The sequence below is a fragment of the Leucoraja erinacea genome, unplaced genomic scaffold (genome assembly GCF_028641065.1).
Source record: "Leucoraja erinacea ecotype New England unplaced genomic scaffold, Leri_hhj_1 Leri_392S, whole genome shotgun sequence".
In the NCBI taxonomy this organism is placed as follows: Eukaryota; Metazoa; Chordata; class Chondrichthyes; order Rajiformes; family Rajidae; genus Leucoraja; species Leucoraja erinaceus.
In genome coordinates, this window is record NW_026576293.1 from 82501 (window position 1) to 105654 (window position 23154).

At 45.3% G+C, this 23154-nt stretch overlaps 1 protein-coding gene across 1 annotated transcript in view; it reads right to left on the reverse strand.

Annotated features, from left to right (window-relative positions):
- Positions 1-23154, reverse strand: part of LOC129693695 (collagen alpha-1(V) chain-like) — a 39287-nt gene that overhangs the window by 6567 nt on the left and 9566 nt on the right. Inside the window, exons 6-15 of the mRNA XM_055630479.1 lie at positions 22266-22319; positions 20439-20546; positions 16405-16458; positions 15594-15647; positions 12018-12125; positions 10757-10810; positions 7763-7798; positions 5417-5470; positions 3532-3802; positions 1931-2043 (exon numbers count right to left, since the gene is read on the reverse strand). Coding sequence (XP_055486454.1) covers positions 1931-2043; positions 3532-3802; positions 5417-5470; positions 7763-7798; positions 10757-10810; positions 12018-12125; positions 15594-15647; positions 16405-16458; positions 20439-20546; positions 22266-22319 — 906 coding nt within the window. The remainder of the gene's footprint in view (positions 1-1930; positions 2044-3531; positions 3803-5416; positions 5471-7762; positions 7799-10756; positions 10811-12017; positions 12126-15593; positions 15648-16404; positions 16459-20438; positions 20547-22265; positions 22320-23154) is intronic.

A 23154-nucleotide genomic window follows, 5' to 3' on the forward strand; every position in this document is an offset into this window, starting at 1 on the left:
CAACCTCTCCCTGTAGCTCAGACCCTCTAGTCCTAGCAACATCCTCGTAAATCTTCTCTGAACCCTTTCAAGCTTGAGAATATCTTTCCTATAACATGGTGCCCAGACCTGAATGGAATACTCTAAATGTGGTCTCAAGAACATCCTATAAAACTGCAACATGACCTCCCAAATTCTATACTCAATACTCTGACTGCTGAAGGCTAATGTGGCAAGAACTTGGAGAGATTCAGTGCAGAAACAGGTCACCAAGCCCATGCCTTCTGCTTTGCTTCCATTCCACCACACGATTCCTACATTCCCTTCAACTCCCTCCTGATCCCACCACTCATCTGAACACCAGGGGAAAGAAATGTGTAAAAAGGAACTGCAGATGCTGGTCTACACCAAAGAGAGACACAAAATGCTGAAGTAACTCAGCATGAAGTAAATAAGAAGCCAGAGGGTAATGGTGGATGGCTGTTTGTCAGGTTGGAGGCAGGTGACTAGTGGGGTGCCTCAGGGATCTGTGTTGGGTCCTTTGTTGTTTGTCATGTACATCAATGATCTGGATGAAGGGGTGGTAAATTGGATTAGTAAGTATGCAGATGATACCAAGATAGGGGATGTTGTGGATAATGAAGAGGATTTCCAAAGTCTACAGAGTGATTTAGGCCATTTGGAAAAATGGGCTGAAAGATGGCAGATGGAGTTTAATGCTGATAAATGTGAGGTGCTACACCTTGGCAGGACAAATCAAAATAGGACGTACATGGTAAATGGTAGGGAATTGAAGAATACAGTTGAACAGAGGGATCTGGGAATAACCGTGCATAGTTCCTTGAAGGTGGAATCTCATATAGATAGGGTGGTAAAGAAAGCTTTTGGTATGCTAGCCTTTATAAATCAGAGCATTGAGTATAGAAGCTGGGATCTAATGTTAAAATTGTACAAGGCATTGGTGAGACCAAATCTGGAGTATGGTGTACAATTTTGGTCGCCCAATTATAGGAAGGATGTCAACAAAATAGAGAGAGTACAGAGGAGATTTACTAGAATGTTGCCTGGGATTCAACAACTAAGTTACAGAGATAGGTTGAATAAGTTAGGGCTTTATTCTCTGGAGCGCAGAAGGTTAAGGGGGGACTTGATAGAGGTCTTTAAAATGATGAGAGGGATAGACAGAGTTGATGTGGACAAGCTTTTCCCTTTGAGAATAGGGAAGATTCAAACAAGAGGACATGACTTCAGAATTAAGGGACAGATGTTTAGGGGTAATATGAGGGGGAACTTCTTTACTCAGAGAGTGGTAGTGGTGTGGAATGAGCTTCCAGTGGAAGTGGTGGAGGCAGGTTCATTGGTATCATTTAAAAAATAAATTGGATAGTTATATGGATGAGAACCTTAACCTTCTGCGCTCCAGAGAATAAAGACCTAACTTATTCAACCTATCTCTGTAACTGAGTTGTTGAAACCCAGGCAACATTCTAGTAAATCTCCTCTGTACTCTCTCTATGCTCTATGCAGATCTAGGCTAGTTGCAGGAAAAATGTACCCAATGTTGGGGAAGTCCAGAACTAGGGGTCACAATATCTAAATAAGAAATAACTAACTAAGAATTTCCTCATTTAGGACTGAGATGAGGAAAAACGTTTTCACCCAGCGAGTTGTGAATCTGTGGAATTCTCTGCCACAGAAGCAGTGGAGGCCAATTCACTGGATGTTTTCAAGAAAGAATTAGATACAGCTCTTGGGTCTAATGGATTCAAGGGATATGGGGAGGAAGCAGGAATGGGGTACTGGTTTAGGATGATCAGCCATGATCATATTGAATGGTGATGCTGGCTCGAAAGGCCTACTCCTGCTACTATTTTCGATGTTTCTATGTTTCTAAACTGAAACTGAAGCTGATGCCAAGGATTGCCCCAGACAGTCCCGTCTCTCCACTTACCCCTGAGGATTTTCTGTCCGGGAAGATGCAGGTCTCTCCTCCTGCGGTGAAGTTACAGTAAACCTTGAAGGCATCAGCCGCACAGCCCTGGTTGGGGTCGACCCAATATTCACCTGAGCGGACAAGAGAAAGGCATGTGTAAAAACTCCACAGACGATGAGGTGGTGCAGCGGGTAGAGCTGCTTCGATATAACCATATAACCATATAACAATAACAGCACGGAAACAGGCCATCTCGACCCTTCTAGTCCGTGCCGAACACATAATCTCCCCTAGTCCCATATACCTGCGCTCAGACCATAACCCTCTATTCCCTTCCCATCCATATAACTATCCAATTTATTTTTAAATGATAAAAACGAACCGGCCTCCACCACCTTCACTGGAAGTTTCATCAGTGTTTAGATTCCACAGCATAGTTAACTAAAGCAAAACTAATCATTGAAGGCTGTAAACCTGGCTGAGGACAATAGAACTGATTGCAAAAACAGCAATGTAATGCTGAGACTCCATGAAGAGCTGGCCAGGCCACATTTGGGCCCCACGTCTGAGGAAGGATGTGCTGGCTCTGGAGAAGGTTCAGAGATGGTTTACAAGAATGATCCCAGAATGAGTGGGTTAGCATATAACCATATAACACCATATAACAATTTACAGCACGGAAACAGGCCATCTCGACCCTTCTAGTCCGTGCCGAACACATATTCTCCCCTAGTCCCATATACCTGCGCTCAGACCATAACCCTCCATTCCCTTCTCGTCCATATGCCTATCCAATTTATTTTTAAATGATAAAAACGAACCTGCCTCCACCACCTTCACTGGAAGCTCATTCCACACAGCTACCACTCTCTGAGTAAAGAAGTTCCCCCTCATGTTACCCCTAAACTTCTGTCCCTTAATTCTCAAGTCATGTCCTCTTGTTTGAATCTTCCCTATTCTCAAAGGGAAAAGCTTGTCCACATCAACTCTGTCTATCCCTCTCATCATTTTAAAGACCTCTATCAAGTCCCCCCTTAACCTTCTGCGCTCCAGAGAATAAATACCTAACTTATTCAACCTTTCTCTGTAACTTAGTTGCTGAAACCCAGGCAACATTCTAGTAAATCTCCTCTGTACTCTCTCAATTTTGTTGACATCCTTCCTATAATTGGGCGACCAAATTTGTACACCATACTCCAGATTTGGTCTCACCAATGCCTTGTACAATTATAACATTACATCCCAGCTTCTATACTCAATGCTCTGATTTATAAAGGCTAGCATACCAAAAGCTTTCTTTACCACCCTATCTATATGAGATTCCACCTTCAAGGAACTATGCACGGTTATACCCAGATCCCTCTGTTCAACTGTATTCTTCAAATCCCTACCATTTACCATGTACGTCCTATTTTCTATACTCATACACAAGGAAAACTGTTCCAGCAGTTAGCAACATCTGGTCAGAGGCTGGATATCCAGTGAGTGTTGTTTTGCAATGTCAAGGTCTAATTGATGTTATTGTAGAACATAGAACAGTACAGCACAGAGGAGGAGGCCCTTCGGCCCACTGTCATGGAGTAAAGATACTGGAACTGTCATGTAGTTAAAACACTCACCGTCAGTGTACTCCTCGTGACAGAGCTGTAGGTCTCTGCAGGTCCGGGCAGGATGTTCCTTGGTGCCGATTGGATGCCTCATCTGCTCAATCTCCGTTTTCAGCGAGTTCAACGACCCGAAGATCTCCTCCATGCCGTCGGCGTAGTCCATGATCTCGTCGTCCATCATCCTCTCGTCTGGCAGGATCTGGCTCCCGTCGATGGGCACCGAGCGCTTGCTCTTCTTGCGCCTCTGGATGGGCAGTGGCTGAATGACTTCACCTGGAGGACCCTAGCAAGGCCACGGAGGAGATGCAAGGACATCATCAGTGGCTGCAGTCAAACCCAACCAAATCCCCCTTGGGAACCCAGCCGTCCTTCCAGGTGAGACAGGGTTCACGAGCACCTCCTCCAACCCCATCTACTGCACCCAATGTGGCCTTCATTACATCAGCCAGACCAGGCGTAGACTCAACAACCATTTAGCCCAAGACTTGCCCTCAGTCAACCAAGTCCCACTTAATAACCATATATAACCATATAAACAATTACAGCACGGAAACAGGCCATCTCGGCCCTACAAGTCCGTGCCGAACAACTTTTTTTCCCCATAGCCCCACCTGCCTGCACTCATACCATAACCCTCCATTCCCTTCTCATCCATATGCCTATCCAATTTATTTTTAAATGATACCAATGAACCTCAGTGTGGCTCTGTGCAGGAAGGAAAGGTCAGACAGAGATTGTGGATAGTGAAAGGCCTGGATGTGGAGAGGATGTTCTCAATTGTAGGAAAGTCCAGCACCAGAGGTCACAGCCTCACAATTAAAGGATGTTCGCTGGGAAGGAGATGAGGAGGAATTTCTTTAGTCAGAGGGTGATGAATCTGTGGAATTCATTGCCGCAGACGACTCTGGAGGCCAAGTCAATGGATATTTTTATGGCATAGATAGATTATTGCTCAGGACGGGTATCAGGGGTTATGGGGAGAAGGCAGGAGAATGGGGTTAGGAGGGAGAGATAGATCAACATTAGGGTTAGGAGGGAGAGATAGTTTCAACAACTAAGTTACAGAGATAGGTTGAATAAGTTAGGTCTTTATTCTCTGGAGCGCAGAAGGTTAAGGGGGGACTTGATAGAGGTCTTTAAAATGATGAGAGGGATAGACAGAGTTGATGTGGACAAGCTTTTCCCTTTGAGAATAGGGAAGATTCAAACAAGAGGACATGACTTCAGAATTAAGGGACAGAAGTTTAGGGGTAATATGAGGGGGAACTTCTTTACTCAGAGAGTGGTAGCGGTGTGGAATGAGCTTCCAGTGGAAGTGGTGGAGGCAGGTTCGTTGGTATCATTTAAAAATAAATTGGATAGGCATATGGATGAGAAGGGAATGGAGGGTTATGGTATGAGTGCAGGCAGGTGGGACTAAGGGAAAAAAAGTTGTTCGGCACGGACTTGTAGGGCCGAGATGGCCTGTTTCCGTGCTGTAATTGTTATATGGTTATTATATGGTTATATGGTTATATGGTTATATGGGTATATGGTGATGAATCTGTGGAATTCATTGCCGCAGACGACTCTGGAGGCCAAGTCAATAGATATTTTTATGGCATAGATAGATTATTGCTCAGGACGGGTATCAGGGGTTATGGGGAGAAGGCAGGAGAATGGGGTTAGGAGGGAGAGATAGATCAGCCATGATTGAATGGCGGAGTAGACTTGATGGGCCAAATGGCCTAATTATGATCACAAGGATAAGCGTCAGATCCTGTGTTATTTGTCACATACAACAATGCCTTGGATGGCAATATGATTAACAATTCTGCAGATGACTTGATGGGCCGAATGGCCTAATTCTGCTCCTCTCGCTTATGAACATATAAGATTGTAATGAAGTACTACTCACAGGAGCACCAGCAGCACCGGGAACACCTCGTTGTCCTTTAGTACCAGCAGTGCCCTGCGAAAATCAAATGGGATGAAGTTGGTGAAACACATCGGTAACAACGGCCACGGGTTGCTGCCTTACAATGCTTGCAGCGCTCGTAACCCGGGTTAGATCCCAACTATGGGTACTGTCTGAATGTAGACTTGTAGACTTCAGGAAGTCCAGAGGCGGCACGCACACCCCCATCCACATTGTTGACCATGTTGCTCATCAGCAACAACGATGAGCTGGCCTACAGGGAGGAGGTCCAGCACTTAGCAGCATGGTGCGCTGACAACAACCTGGCCCTTAACTCCAAGAAGACCAAGGAGCTCATTGTAGACTTCAGGAAGTCCAGAGGCGGCACGCACACCCCCATCCACATTAACGGGACGGAGGTGGAACGTGTTTCTAGCTTCAGGTTCCTGGGGGTCAACATCTCCGATGACCTCTCTTGGACCCACAATACCTCTACTCTGATCAAGAAGGCTCATCAGCATCTCTTCTTCCTGAGGAGACTGAAGAAGGTCCATCTGTCTCCTCAGATCCTGGTGAACTTCTACCGCTGCACCATCAAGAGCATCCTTACCAACTGCATCACAGTATGGTATGGCAACTGCTCTGTCTCCGACCGGAAGGCATTGCAGAGGGTGGTGAAAATTGCCCAACGCATCACCGGTTCCTCGCTCCCCTCCATTGAGTCTGTCCAAAGCAAGCGCTGTCTGCGGAGGGCGCTCAGCATCGCCAAGGACTGCTCTCACCCCAACCATGGACTGTTTACCCTCCTACCATCCGGGAGGCGCTACAGGTCTCTCCGTTGCCGAACCAGCAGGTCGAGGAACAGCTTCTTCCCGGCGGCTGTCACTCTACTCAACAACGTACCTCGGTGACTGCCAATCCCCCCCCCCCCCCCCGGACACTTATTATTATTTATTCAAATCGTTTGCTATGTTGCTCTTCCAGGGAGATGCTAAATGCATTTCGTTGTCTCTGTACTGTACACTGACAATGACAATTAAAATTGAATCTGAATCTGAATCTGAATCTGTCTGTGAGGAGTTCCCCACCCCCACTCCACACCAAACACATACAGGTTTGAAGGTTAATTGGGCTTGGTGTAGGTGTCATTTGTCCCTAGTGGATGTTGAGTAGTGTTAGTGTGCGGGGATCGCTGGTCGGCATGGACTCGATGGGCTGAAGGGCCTGTTTCCACGCTGTATCTCTAAAACTCAGATGCTGCCTGACCCGCTGAGTTCCTCCAGTAGTGCTCAAGAGTCTTGCGTCTCCAACTAGCTTTGCTTTTTTTTCTAGATGCCGGATATCTCTTGGAAAGGACACAAGCCTCCAGCATTTATCCCAGAACAAAGCATCCTCTCTTTAGGAGTTTGCTCTTGATGCTTTGTGGTTTGTGTCTCCTTCCTACATCTGGCTGCGGGCGCGATACGTGAATGGGGGGGGGGGGGGGGGGGGTGATGGGGGGGGGGGGGGGGGGGGGGGGGGGGAAGACAATGGGGACCCAGCTTGGGGGGACCACCTTGAAGGACAATGGAGTACCCGGCGTGGGGCAATCACCGTGAGGGACAGCGGAGAACAAAGGGGGAGGGGGGCCACTCTAGTTTTAAGATACTGTTATTTGTTTTTAAATCTCTGAATGGGCTCGCCCCGCCTTACCTCTCTGAGCTGCTCCACCCATACGCTCCTGCCCGGTCCCTCAGGTCAGCTGGTCAGCTGCTCCTGGAGGTACCGAGGTCTAGTCGGAGGCTCAGAGGGGATAGAGCCTTCTCTGTTGCTGCTCCGGCACTCTGGAACACCTTGCGGTTGCACATCAGACAGGCCCCCTCACTGTCCATCTTCAAATCCAGTGTTAAAACACATTTGCACTCCCTGGCTTTTGACCTTGCCTGAGGCTTTGCCTCTGTTTGTGGTGTTTTTGATGTTTCTTTATTGTACATGTCTTTTCCTACTATTTCTTTTGATTGTTATTTTTGGTGTGTATTAACTTTTTTGTCAATGATTAGTGATGTACAGCACTTTGTTGCAGCTATGTTTGTTTTTAAAGTGCTCTATAAATAAAATTATTATTAAAATCCTCTGCCCAGGGGATAAGCCCACGTTCGTTTGTTTGTTTGTTCCAGTGAAGGTGCTGTGCAAACAAGCAGCCAGCCAACAGTCCCTTGTCTTTTCCTCTTGTTAACTTTGAATTTAATTTTAATTTCATGTTTTCTGTGTACCTTGTGTGTTACGACTGTTGGCCGACCAATTTCCCTGCTGGGATGAATACAGTTCTATCATATTGTATCATAACTATGAAACGGGTTAACTTACCATAGAACCTTTGGAACCTTTTGGACCAGGGGAACCCTGGAAGAGAAAGACACCAAAAGCAAAGAGTATTAAGGTGGGCACATGTCGGAGAGGATACAGGTGTACAGTAGAGAGCATATTGACTGGTTACATCACGGCCTGGTTTGGCAACTGGAATGCCCAGGAGCTAAGAATTTGTGAACACAGCCCAGCCCATCATTGGCTCTGACCTCCCCACCATCGAAGGGATTTACCGGAGTTGCTGCCTCAAAAAGGCAGCCAGCATCATCAGAGACCCACACCACCCTGGCCACATTCATTTCATCCCTGCCATCGGGAAGCTGGAACAGGAGTGTTACAGTATTATGTAAAAGAATATGTGTGTTATGATTGTGTTTATAATTTGTTTGGTTGTTTTGTTGTTTGTCTTTTGCACCAAAGTCCGCGAGCATTGCCACTTTCATTTCACTGCACATCTCGTATGTGTATGTGACAAATAAACTTGACTTGACTTGACTTGAGTCTGAAACCTGTAATGTCCAGGTTCAGGAATACCCCCTTCCCCACAGCCATTAGACCATTAAACACTACAACCTCAAATAAGCTCTGAACTACATCGACTATTATTGTTGCTATTGCATTATTATTGTTTGATTTAACCATATAACCATATAACAATTACAGCACGGAAACAGGCCATCTCGGCTCTACAAGTCCGTGCCGAACAACTTTTTTCCCACCTGCCTGCACTCATACCATAACCCTCCATTCCCTTCTCTTGGGCATATTCAGAAGGACTGCACTAAAGTCAAGTGCTATAGGTATGGAGCAGAGGACCCGTCTTTTTTGTGAATGTGCTTTATATTCAATTGTTAATTTCTGTTTAGTCATAGATGACCTATTCTGAAAATGAGCAATATTTGATCCAATGCCTATCCAATTTATTTTTAAATGATACCAATGAACCTGCCTCCACCACTTCCACTGGAAGCTCATTCCACACCGCTACCACTCTCTGAGTAAAGAAGTTCCCCCTCATATTACCCCTAAACTTCTGTCCCTTAATTCTGAAGTCATGTCCTCTTGTTTGAATCTTCCCTATTCTCAAAGGGAAAAGCTTGTCCACATCAACTCTGTCTATCCCTCTCATCATCATTTTAAAGACCTCTATCAAGTCCCCCCTTAACCTTCTGCGCTCCAGAGAATAAAGACCTAACTTATTCAACCTATCTCTGTAACTTAGTTGCTGAAACCCAGGCAACATTCTAGTAAATCTCCTCTGTACTCTCTCTATTTTGTTGACATCCTTCCTATAATTGGGCGACCAAAATTGTACACCATACTCCAGATTTGGTCTCACCAATGCCTTGTACAATTTTAACATTACATCCCAGCTTCTATACTCAATGCTCTGATTTATAAAGGCTAGCATACCAAAAGCTTTCTTTACCACCCTATCTATATGAGATTCCACCTTCAAGGAACTATGCACGGTTATACCCAGATCCCTCTGTTCAACTGTATTCTTCAATTCCCTACCATTTACCATGTACGTCCTATTTTGATTTGTCCTGCCAAGGTGTAGCACCTCACATTTATCAGCATTAAACTCCATCTGCCATCTTTCAGCCCATTTTTCCAAATGGCCTAAATCACTCTGTAGACTTTGGAAATCCTCTTCATTATCCACAACACCCCTCATTATCCACAACACCCCAGATGGAGGCGCAGGTCCCGAAAGAATGCAATGCTCTCGGGATTGTGTTCAGATTAAAGGAGGTTCTGGACCATCAGTTGCCGGATAATCGGAGTTGGACCTGTACACCCGGCCGAATAAAAGAACTCACAGCCAACAACATTGCAATAAGTGCCCACCCCCACAGACGTCTAACTCTAACAACTCCAGGGCACGTCCCACCCCAGCAAACATCTCATCTCAGCATGCGTTCCACCCTAGCACCTGTCCCACCTCAGCAAACATCTCATCTCAAATGTCTCAAACATTATTTTTTGTCTATGTTTCTATGTAGTTTTTGTTATTTTTTGTTGGGGTGTGTGTGTGGGGGTGGGGTGGGTAACTTTTAAATCTCTCCCTGCACGGGAGACCCGACCTTTTCTTTGTTGGGTCTCCGTTGTAGTTGGGGCTGCAACGAGGAGCGGCCTCCAACAGGAGAAGACCGGGGGCTCTGGTGCCGACGACTCACCTCACCGTCGCGGAGCGGGCCGAGTCCGGAGCGGGTGGAGCGGTGGTGGAGCGCTGCTGCTGCTGCTGCTGCGGCCCGACCTCCGGAGATTCGGAGGCTGCAACTGCGGGTCTGGCGGACGGCGGCACCGGGAGCCCGCGGGTCCCTGGAGGGAGACCGCTTTTCAGGGCTCCCACAACGGTGACTTCTCCCGCCCGCGTTGCGGGGTTGAAGAGCTCCTGGAGCGGGGCTTTACATCACCGCCCCGCGCGGCTTGGAATGGCCGCGGGACTCTGCGAGTGCACGCCGGGGGCTCTAACACCAAGACCCGGTGTGCGACCTCGCACCACCCGGCGTGGCATTAATAGCCGCGGGACAATCGCCATCGCCAGCTGGGGGCTTTGACTTTGACTCTGACATCAGTAGGGGGGGGGGGGGGGGAGTGCAGTGGAGAGATAAGTGTTTTTGGCCTTCCATCACAGCGATGTGATGGATGTTTATGTAAATTATGTTGTGTCTTGGGTCTATTTGTTTGTAATGTATGGCTGCAGAAACGGCATTTCGTTTGGACCTCAAGGGGTCCAAATGACAAATAAATTGAATCTTGAATATTGAATCTTGAATCTCAGCATGCGTTCCACCCTAGCACCTGTCCCACCTCAGCAAAGGTCCCATCTCAGCATGTACCCATCCCAGCACATGTCCCTACCCAACACACGCCCCCATCCCAAAGATAGCAGGAACTGGGAGGATTGGGGACTGGAGCCCCCCCTCCCTGCGTTCCTGCCGCCAGCACCAGCAATGACCATCTTTCACCGGCGGTGAAACTTACCGGTAAACCTGGGGGACCTCCTGGGCCGATGGGGCCGGTTCCACCAGAAATACCCTAGGGGCAAAGAGAAGATAATGAGAACATCTGTGTGTGAATACACTTCTGTCTGTCTACTGATGGAGTAGCCATCAAACATATCTCCATTCATTTCAATTCTGCTTGTGGATCCAAGCAAATAAACATAGTCATCAATGGTTTTCAATGCCCTTGGAGTTTGGTGACACTACTGCAACTGAGGAAGATACACTCCACCTCAGTAGGTTCCCGATGTTGAGGGAGTCCAGAACCAGGGGTCACAGTGTAAGAATAAGGGGTAATCCAATAAGGACTGAGATGAGGGAAAACCTATGTATGTATCCAGAGAGTACAGAGGAGATTTACTAGAATGTTGCCTGGGTTTCAACAACTAAGTTACAGAGATAGGTTGAATAAGTTAGGTCTTTATTCTCTGGAGCGCAGAAGGTTAAGGGGGGACGATAGAGGTTTTTAAAATGATGAGAGGGATAGACAGAGTTGATGTGGACAAGCTTTTCCCTTTGAGAATAGGGAAGATTCAAACAAGAGGACATGACTTCAGAATTAAGGGACAGAAGTTTAGGGGTAACATGAGGGGGAACTTCTTTACTCAGAGAATGGTAGTGGTGTGGAATGAGCTTCCAGTGGAAGTGGTGGAGGCAGGTTCATTGGTATCATTTTAAAATAAATTGGATAGGCATATGGATGAGAAGGGAATGGAGGGTTATGGTATGAGTGCAGGCAGGTGGGACTAAGGGGAAAAAAAAGTTGTTCGGCACGGACTTGTAGGGCCGAGATGGCCTGTTTCCGTGCTGTAATTGTTATATGGTTATATGGTTAATAAGGGGTAGTCCAATAAGGATTGAGATGAGGGAAAACTTTTTCAGCCAGAGAGTTGTGAATCTGTGGAATTCTCTGCCACAGAAGGCAGTGAGGGCCAGTTCACTGGATGTTTTCAAGAGAGAGTTAGATTTAGCTCTTAGGGCTAATGGAATCAAGGGATTTGGGGAGAAAGGGTTACTGATTTTGGATTTTGAAATATTTTTGGATCATATTGAATGGCGGTGCAGGCTCGAAGAGCTGAATGGCCGAATCCTGCACCGATTGTCTATGTTTCTATGGTACAGGTTAGGGTGGATGCTCGAAGATAGTGTGTGTGTGTTGGAGCAACTTCACCAAGCTGACCCCATCAATGGTTGACCCCACTGCTGAAACGTTCCAAAGAGCAAAGATTGCAGGTAATTACATCATCGCCTTTAACGCCTCCCTGTCCCGTCCGACCAGGGGCTCCTCGATCTCCCTTCTCCCCTTGTTCTCCTGGTGGTCCAATCAATCCAATCAGACCGGGGTGACCCTAAAGGAGAAACACAGAGGAGAGATTAGTAATGGGGTCAAGGGTTGAAGGGGGGTGGCAGGAGAATGTGGTTGAGATGGAAGCATGGATCAGCCATGATGGCCTGAATGGCCTGATACTAGGTATGTTACAAAACCTACCTGAATCGTGGCTGAGCATCTGCCCCACCCCGTGTGTGTGATTTTGCCGCTGTTTAGAGGGGGCGGGTTTAAAACGCGATTTTTACTAGGCTGTTCCAATCGAAAATGTTCAGCCTAGTAAATCATTAACGGAAAATCGCTGGAAGACCCCGTCGCAAAAGGTATTATTAGTTTTTATGGCCTTGTATAATAGTTATAGTAGTTTAAAAATCACTCTCTAAACCCGCGACCTCTCGCAGCCCCAGGGTTTTATAAAGCAAACAATTAAAGGTATGTACCTTATTTTTACATTAAAAGGGGCTTCTTAAGAACCATGTAATATAAAGTTTTCTATAGCGAATAGTTCATTTTGGGCTCTTTATATCCCGCAGTATTTTTCTGGGCATTTGGGGGCACAAATCCAGCGCAATGTGAACGTTCTAAACCAGCGCGTTCACAGGAACCCACTAGAAAGCTGATTTAAAATGGACTTTAATTTACAGCAATTGAACACTAAATTCCTTCCATTTGGCCTATAAATTAATGTAAATGAGATTTAAAAATCATGTTTTATTGTGAATTATTTGTGAATATTATTTGGACACTTAGGCTATTTAAAAATGTTAATCATTTATTAAGAAATTGATAGATGTTTAGATCTAGTAATTGAAGTTTGAAATTAGCTACAATTGGGTAACTAACTAATTATATGCTTTAATTTCAGGTCATCAAAGTTAGATTATTTTATATTTGTTTCAGAATGCTTCAATCTATGATAACTGAAAATTTCATTCAGTTCTCTTAATTTTTAAGAAGGTTATGGGCTTTTGACTGTCCATGATCACAGCTTTTTTGTTATGTCCATAGAAAATCAATAGGGAACAAGATGCTAATTTCCGAGTATGAAAATGGCCATAACTTTATTATTACTTGAGATATGAAAGTGAATTATGTGTCAAATTAAACTTATTTTTATGCTTTATCTGATGGGATAAATTGCAGACTTGATTTTTTAAATCTCAAAATTTTGTAACATTGCTACTGATTCTACTCCTATATGTTATGGTCTTGTGATTCGATCCTTACTATGGGTGCTTGTTGGTACAGCGTTTGGTACACCAACTCAATAATTAAGTTTGCTGATGACACTGTGGTCGTGGGCCTGATCTCAGACAACGATGAGAAGGCCTACCGGGAGGAGGTGGCTGGTCTAGCACTCTGGTGCCAGGATAACAGCCTCCTCTTGAACATCAAAAAAACGAAGGAGCTGATCATGGACTTTAGGAGGGCACATCATCCGAGGACGTACACTCCATTGAGGATAAATGGGGATCCTGTGGATAGGGTGAACTGTTTTAAATATCTGGGAGTCCACATCTCTGAGGATATGACATGGGCATCACACGCCTCAGCACTCGTGAGTAAGGCAAGGCAGCGCCTTTACCACCTCAGGCAATTGAGGAAATTCAGAGTGTCTCCGAGGATCCTCCAGTGCTTCTACGCAGCGGCGGTGGAAAGCATCTTGTCCGGGAACATTACCATCTGGTTTGGGAATTGCTCTGCCAAGGACAAGAAGGCTCTGCAGAGAGTAGTGCGTTCGGCCGAACGCACTATGGGAACTTCACTCACCCCCCTGCAGGAACTATACAACAGGAGGTGCAACTCCAGAGCAAACAAAATCATGAGAGACCCCTTCCACCCCTGCAACGGACTGTTCCAGCTGCTACGGTCAGGCAAACGCCTCTGTTGCCATGCGGTGAGAACGGAGAGGATGAGAAGGAGTTTCTTCCCAGAGGCAATTCGGACTGTAACGCCTATCTCACCAGGGACTAACTCTACTGAACGTATTTTCCTTCCATTATTTATTATTATGTAAAAGAATATGTGTGTTATGATTGTGTTTATAATTTGTTTGGTTGTTTTGTTGTTTGTCTTTTGCACAAAAGTCTGCGAGCATTGCCACTTTCATTTCACTGCACATCTCGTATGTGTATGTGACAAATAAACTTGACTTGACTTGACTTGGATGTTCTCCCCATGACCGCATGGGTTTTCTCCGGGATCTTCGGTTTCCTCAAAGACTCCAAAGACGTGCAGGTTTGTTCATTAATTGCCTTGGTGTAACTGTTTTTAAAATAGTGCCCCTAGTGTGTGAAGGATAGTGTGGTGATCACGGGTCGGTGCGGACTCGGTGGGCCGAAGGGCCTGTGTCCACGCTGTATCTGTAAACTAAACCTTGGGAAGTCTTTGCATATCCCCAATCCTGGGCTTTCCACTCCTCCCTTTAATTTCATGTTTCATGTATCTTGCTGTGGTCCCGGGTTAGCCAGATGGTGGGACTGTCATATGATGAAAGAATGGATCAACAGACCTTATATTCACTGGAATTTAGAAAGGTGCGAGGGGGGATCTTATAGAAACATATAAAATTCTTAAGGGAATGGACAGGCTAGATGCAGGAAAAATGTCGGGGTTGTCCAGAACTAGGGGTCACAGTTTATGTATAAGGTCTGGGCCATTTAAAACCGAGATGAGAAGAACTTTTTTCACACAGAGAGGACTGTCTTATGAAGAAAGACTGGATAGACTTGGTTTATACTCTCTAGAATTTAGGAGATTGAGATGGGATCTTATGGAAACTTACAAAATTCTGAAGGGGTTGGACAGGCTAGATGCAGGAAGATTGCTCCCGATGTTGGGGAAGTCCAGGACAAGGGGTCACAGCTTAAGGATAAGGGGGAAATCCTTTAAAACCGAGATGAGAAGAACTTTTTTCACACAGAGAGTGGTGAATCTCTGGAACTCTCTGCCACAGAGGGTAGTCGAGGCCAGTTAATTGGCTATATTTAAGTGGGAGTTAGATGTGGCCCTTGTGGCTAAAGGGATCAGGGGGTATGGAGAGAAGGCAGGTACGGGATACTGAGTTGGATGATCAGCCATGATCATATTGAATGGCGAATGGTGCAGGCTCGAAGGGCCGAATGGCCTCTACTCCTGCACCTAATTTCTATGTTTCTATGTTTCTATTTAGATGGGGAAATTTTTCAGCTGTGAATCTGTGGAATTCTCTGCCACAGATGGCAGTGGAGACCAATTCACTGGATGTTTTTGAGAGGTAGTTAGATTTCGATCTCAGGGTTAACGGAATCTAGGGATATGGGGAGAAAGCAGGAACAGGGTACTGATTCTGGATGATCAGCCATAATCATATTGAATGGCGGTGTTGGCTCAAAGGGCCGAATGGCCTACTCCTGCACCTATTTTCCGTTTTAATGACTGTTGGCAGACCAAGCTCCCTCCTGGGATGAGTACAGTTTTATCATATTATATCGTATATCGTAAGTCTTACCTTCTCTCCCTTGGATCCGCCATCTCCCTTCAATCCAGGCAAACCAGGGGGACCCTATAGACAGAGGAGTAAAGAATAAAGGATTAACATTGTAAGAGCAGAGCCCAGCGCAGCGACATTAGAATAGGTGGGCATGCACAGTACACAACTCTCACTGAAGGCTTTAACCCTTCTCCAGCCAAACCGTAGAACCAGCACATCATGGGATAAATGTGAGGTTATCCATTTTGGTGGCAAAAACGGGAAAGCAGACTATTATCTAAATGGTGGCAGATTGGGAAAGGGGGAGATGCAGCGAGACCTGGGTGTCATGGTACACCAGTCATTGAAGGTAGGCATGCAGGTGCAGCAGGCAGTAAAGAAAGCGAATGGTGTGTTGGCTTTCATAGCAAGAAGGATTTGAGTATAGGAGCAGGGAGGTTCTACTGCAGTTGTACAGGGTCTTGGTGAGACCACACCTGGAGTATTGCGTACAGTTTTGGTCTCCAAATCTGAGGAAGGGAATTATTGCCATAGAGGGAGTGCAGAGAAGGTTCACCAGACTGATTCCTGGGATGTCAGGACTGTCTTATGAAGAAAGACCGGATAGACTTGGTTTATACTCTCTAGAATTTAGGAGATTGAGAGGGGATCTTATAGAAACTTACAAAATTCTTAAGGGGTTGGACAGGCTAGATGCAGGAAGATTGTTCCTGATGTTGGGGAAGTCCAGGACAAGGGGTCACAGCTTAAGGATAAGGGGGAAATCCTTTAAAACCGAGATGAGAAGAACTTTTTTCACAAAAAAAAAAAAAAGAAAAGTTGCACCTACCATTGGGCCAGGTGGGCCGACTTGTCCTGGAACTCCAGGGGTTCCTTGTTCACCCTGTAAGAGAGAGAGAGAGGGAGAGAAGACAGCGTCAACATCAGGAGATCACTACACACAACACGGTATGACTGGGTTAACATATTAATGTGCGGTAAGATTGGGTTAACATATGAGGAGTGTTTGATGGCTCTGGGTCGGCATTCATTAAGTCATACAGCACAAAAACTGGCCCATCTTTCCCATTCTGACCAGCGTGCCCCATTTACACCAGTCCCAGCTACCTGCGCTTGGCCCATATCTCACATTGACAACGCCCAGAGGATTGTCGTCGGCTGCCCTCTCCTTACCTTGGAGGACTTACACAGTTCCCGCTGCACCAAAAAATCCCAGAGTATCATAAAGGACATTTCCCACCCCGGACACACCCTGTTTGAACTGTTGCCGTCAGGCAGACGGTACAGATCTACAAGGACAAGGACGAACAGACTAAAAAACAGTTTTTACCCCACTGCTATAAAAGCACTAAATGTAGCCGCCAAGGAACGCAGGGGCGATACATACTAAGGGACTGTGGTACACTGTGAAATCGACAGAAGGATGGAGGGTTGGGTGTTTATGTGTGCTATTTTCGTGATATTTATTTTAGTTGTTTATCTTTAATATTTTATCTTGTATGTATCGTTAGCTTTTAGAAATGTTTGAATGGTGCACTGACTGACTGACATTTTTAAATTTCGTTGTACATGGTTCATGTTACAATGACAATAAAGAAACTATTCTATTCTATTCTATTCTAAACCTATCCTATCCAGGTACCTGTCCAAATATATCTTGACATTATGGTAGCACCTACCTCAACGACCTCCTCCAGCAGCTCGTTCCATATGTTCACCACTCTTTGTGTAAACAAGATTCCCTTTGGGATCTAGTAAATCCTCCCCCCACTCACCTTCAATCTATGGTCTGTATAACCATATAACCATATAACAATTACAGCACGGAAACAGGCCATCTCGACCCTTCTAGTCCGTGCCGAACACATATTCTCCCCTAGTCCCATATACCTGCGCTCAGACCATAACCTTCCATTCCCTTCCCGTCCATATAACTATCCAATTTATTTTTAAATGATAAAAACGAACCTGCCTCCACCACCTTCACTGGAAGCTCATTCCACACAGCCACCACTCTCTGAGTAAAGAAGTTCCCCCTCATGTTACCCCTAAACTTCAGTCCCTTAATTCTCAAGTCATGTCCCCTTGTTTGACTCTTCCCTACTCTCAGTGGGAAAAGCTTGTCCACGTCAACTCTGTCCATCCCTCTCATCATTTTAAAAACCTCTATCAAGTCCCCCCTTAACCTTCTGCGCTCCAGAGAATAAAGACCTAACTTATTCAACCTTTCTCTGTAACTTAGTCGCTGAAACCCAGGCAACATTCTAGTAATTCTCCTCTGTACTCTCTCTATTTTGTTGACATCCTTCTATAATTGGGCGACCAAAATTGTACACCATACTCCAGATTTGGTCTCACCAATGCCTTGTACAATTTTAACATTACATCCCAACTTCTATACTCAATGCTCTGATTTATAAAGGCCAGCACACCAAAAGCTTTCTTTACCACCCTATCTACATGAGATTCCACTTTCAGGGAACTGTGCACATTCTGACCAGCATGCCCCATTTACACCAGTCCCAGCTACCTGCGCTTGGTCCATATCGCTCTAAACCTATCCTATCCAGGAACATTATGGTAGCACCTACCTCAACGACCTCCTCCAGCAGCTCGTTCCATATGACCACCACCCTTTGTGTAAACAAGATTCCCTATGGGATCTAGTAAATCCTCTCCCCCCCCTCACCTTCAATCTATGGTCTGTAGGGTGGTGGATATATGGAAGACACTGCCATGGGTGGTGATGGAGGCTCATATCATAGTGGCATTTAAGAGACTTTTGGATAGGTACATGGATATGCAGGGAATGGAGGGATATGGATCACATGCAGGTAGGGAAGATTAGTTTAACGGCACCATGTTCAGCATGGCTGAAGGGCCTGTTGACTGTGTTGTCCTGTTCTATATTAACATACAGTGTTAACACACAGTTAAAGGCTTGTTCTATGTTAACATTGATCTTCAGAGAAAGTTCAGATGTTATAGGAGCAGAATTAGGCCATTCGGCCCATTCGATCATGGCTGATCTATCTTTCCCTCTCAACCCCATTCTCCTGCCCTCTCCCCATAACCCCTGTCACCAGTTCTAATCAAGAATCTGTAAAGGAAGACAGGCAGCATGGTGGTGCAGCGGTAGAGTTGCTGCCTCACAGCGCCAGGGACCTTGACACGATCTTGACCTCTGGTGCTGTCTGTACGGAGTTTGTTCGTTCTCCCTGAGAGTGCGTGGATTTTCTCCGGGTGCTATGGAACCTCCCACACAGGTTTCTAGGTTAATTGGCTTGGGTAATATTAACCATATAAACCATATAACAATTACAACACGGAAACAGGCCATCTCGGCCCTACAAGTCCGTGCCGAACAACTTTTTTTTCCCTTAGTCCCACCTGCCTGCACTCATACCATAACCCTCCATTCCCTTCTCATCCATATGCCTATCCAATTTATTTTTAAATGATACCAACGAACCTGCCTCCACCACTTCCACTGGAAGCTCATTCCACACCGCTACCACTCTCTGAATAAAGAAGTTCCCCCTCATATTACCCCTAAACTTCTGTCCCTTAATTCTGAAGTCATGTCCTCTTGTTTGAATCTTCCCTATTCTCAAAAGGAAAAGCTTGTCCACATCAACTCTGTCTATCCCTCTCATCATTTTAAAGACCTCTATCAAGTCCCCCCTTAACCTTCTGCGCTCCAGAGAATAAAGACCCTAACTTATTCAACCTATCTCTGTAACTTAGTTGTTGAAACCCAGGCAACATTCTAGTAAATCTCCTCTGTACTCTCTCTGTGTTCCCACTGGACTTACTAGGTATGTTGCAAAACCTACCTGAATCGTCGTTGAAAATCTGCCCCACCCCGTGTGTGTGATTTTGACGCTGTTTAGAGGGGGCGGGTTTAAAACGCGATTTTTACTAGGCTGTTGTAATCGAAAATGTTCAGCCTAGTAAATCATTAACGAAAAATCGCTGAAAGACCCCGTCGCAAAAGGTAATATTAGTTTTTATGGCCTTGTATTATAGTTATAGTAATTTTAAAAATCACTCTCTAAACCCGCGACCTCACGCAGCCCCAGGGTTTTATAAAGCAAACCATTAAAGGTATGTACCTTATTTTTACATTAAAAAGGGCTTCTTAAGACACCTTTATACAAAGTTTACTATAGCGAGTAGCTCATTTTGGGCTCTTTATATCCCGCAGTATTTTTCTGGGCATTTGAGGGCACAAATCTACCGCAATGTGAACGTTCTAAACCAGCGCGTTCACAGGAACCCACTGGAAAGCTGATTTAAAATGGACTTTAATTTACAGCAATTGAACACTAAATTCCTTCCATTTGGCCTATAAATTAATGTAAATGAGATTTCAAAATCATGTTTTATTGTGAATTATTTATGAATATTATTTGGACACTTGGGCTATTTAAAAATGTTAATCATTTATTAAGAAATGGATAGATGTTTAGATCTAGTAATTGAAGTTTGAAATTAGCTACACTTGGGTAACTAACTAATTATATGTTTTAATTTCAGGTCATCCAAGTAAGATTATTTTATATTTGTTTCAGAATGGTTCAATCTACGATAACTGAAAATTTCATTCAGTTCTCTTAATTTTTAAGAAGGTTATGGGCTTTTGACTGTCCATGATCACAGCTTTTTTGTTATGTCCATAGAAAATCAATAGGGAACAAGATGCTAATTTCCGAGTATGAAAATGTCCATAACTTTTTAAATACTTGAGATATGAAAGTGAATTAGGTGTCAAATTAAACTTCTTTTTATGCTTTATCCGATGGGTTAAATTGCAGACTTGATTTTATAAATCTCAACATTTTGTAACATTGCTAGACTTACCACCGCTCCGGGAATTCCGCGGAGACCATCGGGACCTTGCTTGCCTCCGGGACCCTGGGGCCCAACTGCTCCGGTCTTCCCGTGAGGTCCGACTGCTCCGGCTTCTCCCTGGAATAAAGAAGGAGTAGCAGGTCAACAGGGGTGGCACAGTGGCGCAGCGAGTAAAGCTGCTCGTCACTCCCGCCATGGGGAAGAAGGTGCAGGAGCCTGAAAACCGTAACGTCCAGGTTCACGACCAGCTTCTTCTACCGCTGCTCCATCGAGAGTGTGCTGGCGTACTGTATAACCACATGGTATGCCAGCTGCTCTGCAGCGGACAGGAGAGCCCTTCAAAGGGTCGTCAACACCGCACAAAAAATCACTGGCTGCCCACTGCCCTCCCTGAAGGACATCTTCAGCTCTCGCTGCCTTGGCAGGGCAGCCAACATCATGTAACCATATAACCATATAACAATTTACAGCACGGAAACAGGCCATCTCGACCCTTCTAGTCCGTGCCGAACACATAATCTCCCCTAGTCCCATATACCAGCGCTCAGACCATAACCCTCCATTCCCTTCCCATCCATATAACTATCCAATTTATTTTTAAATGATAAAAACGAACCTGCCTCCACCACCTTCACTGGAAGCTCATTCCACACAGTTACCACTCTCTGAGTAAAGAAGTTCCCCCTCATGTTACCCCTAAACTTCAGTCCCTAATTCTCCTGAAGGACCATATAACCATATAACAATTCCAGCACGGTGTGATTCACAAGAGCAATTTTAAACATATAAGATAAGGTAAAAATACATACATATACATTTTTTTTTAAAATTACAGATAAATAACAATAGCAGCTGAGGTCGAGCCATTCAGTTTGAATGTGAGAGTGTTATTTCGTATTTAATGGCATGCATTGTTAAGTTCACGTAGTAGTTGGGGGGGGGGGGAGGCGGGAGGGGGGGGGGGGGGGGGGGTTGGAGTAAGGAAAAGCCAGAACAAAAATCAGGACCAGCAACAGAATATGGCTATGGGGTCGAAGCTGTCTCTGAGTCTGTTTGTGCGAGTTTTGAAAGACCTGTACCATCTGCCAGAGGGCAGCAGGTGGAACAGGTTGTGTCCAGGGTGGGAAGGGTCTATATGAGTATAGAAGCTGGGATGTAATGTTAAAATTGTACAAGGCATTGGTGAGACCAAATCTCGAGTATGGTGTACAATTTTGGTCGCCCAATTATAGGAAGGATGTCAACAAAATAGAGAGAGTACAGAGGAGATTTACTAGAATGTTGCCTGGGTTTCAATAACTAAGTTACAGAGATAGGTTGAATAAGTTAGGTCTTTATTCTCTGGAGCACAGAAGGTTAAGGGGGGACTTGATAGAGGTCTTTTAGATGATGAGAGGGATAGACAGAGTTGATGTGGACAAGCTTTTCCCTTTGAGAATAGGGAAGATTCAAACAAGGGGACATGACTTCAGAATTAAGGGACAGAAGTTTAGGGGTAACACGAGGGGAAACTTCTTTACTCAGAGGTGTGGAATGAGCTTCCAGTGGAAGTGGTGGAGGCAGGTTCGTTGGTATCATTTAAAAATAAATTGGATAGGCATATGGATGAGAAGGGAATGGAGGGTTATGGTATGAGTGCAGGCAGGTGGGACTAAGGGAAAAAAAGTTGTTCGGCACGGACTTGTAGGGCCGAGATGGCCTGTTTCCGTGCTGTAATTCAGATTCAGATTCTTGTTATATGGTTATATGGTTATATGGAACCTTTGAAGTAAATTTCCCTGCTGGGATGAATAAAGTTATCTCACGTCGCATCACATCGTAAACCAAACTCTTTACCTTCTTGCCTTTCTCTCCCTCTCGCCCCTCGGGACCTCGTGTTCCAGCTGGACCCTGTGAGAGGACAACGGAGAGAACGAGATGTTAAATCTGCAGATGGGAGACTCACGACACCTCCCCAGTCCTGACCTTCTGAGGATAGAGTGTTGACCCAGTAATGGTCTTGCAATGGTGGATCAATACAGCACTCCACATTCCCACTTGCAGCTGAACCAGTTTGTACAATGGTGCTGAAGTGGAAACTCAGAATAATAGGTGCAGGGGTAGGCAGGCCTTCAGGCCCTTCGAGCCAGCACCGCCATCCAATATGATCATGGCTGATCATCCGTAATCAGTGCCCCGTTCCTGCGTTTTCCCCATATCCCTTGATTCCATTACCCCCACGAGCTAAGTCTAACTCTCTCTTGAGAGTTGATAGATTGATTGATACTTTATTATAACTATAACAAATAACTATAAAAATTCGATACACTCATTAACCATGATCCAGTTGGTCCAAAATGCTGCCGCTCGCCTTTTAACCGGAACTCGAAAGAGGGAGCACATTACGCCAATTTTGGCCTCCCTTCACTGGCTCCCAGTGCACTTTCGAGTTCATTTTAAAATTCTTTTATTTGTTTTTAAATCATTGAATGGCCTCTCCCCGCCTTACCTCTCTGAGCTGCTCTACCTATACGCTCCTGCCCGGTGCCTCAGGTCAGCGGATCAGCTGCTCCTTGAGGTACCAAGGTCTAAGCGGAAGCTCAGAGGGGATAGAGCCTTTTCTGTTGCTGCCCCGGCACTCTGGAACACCTTGCCGTTGCACATCAGACAGACCCCTTCACTGTCCATCTTTAAATCCTCCCTAAAAACTCACTTTTATTCACTGGCTTTCGACACTGGCTGAGAC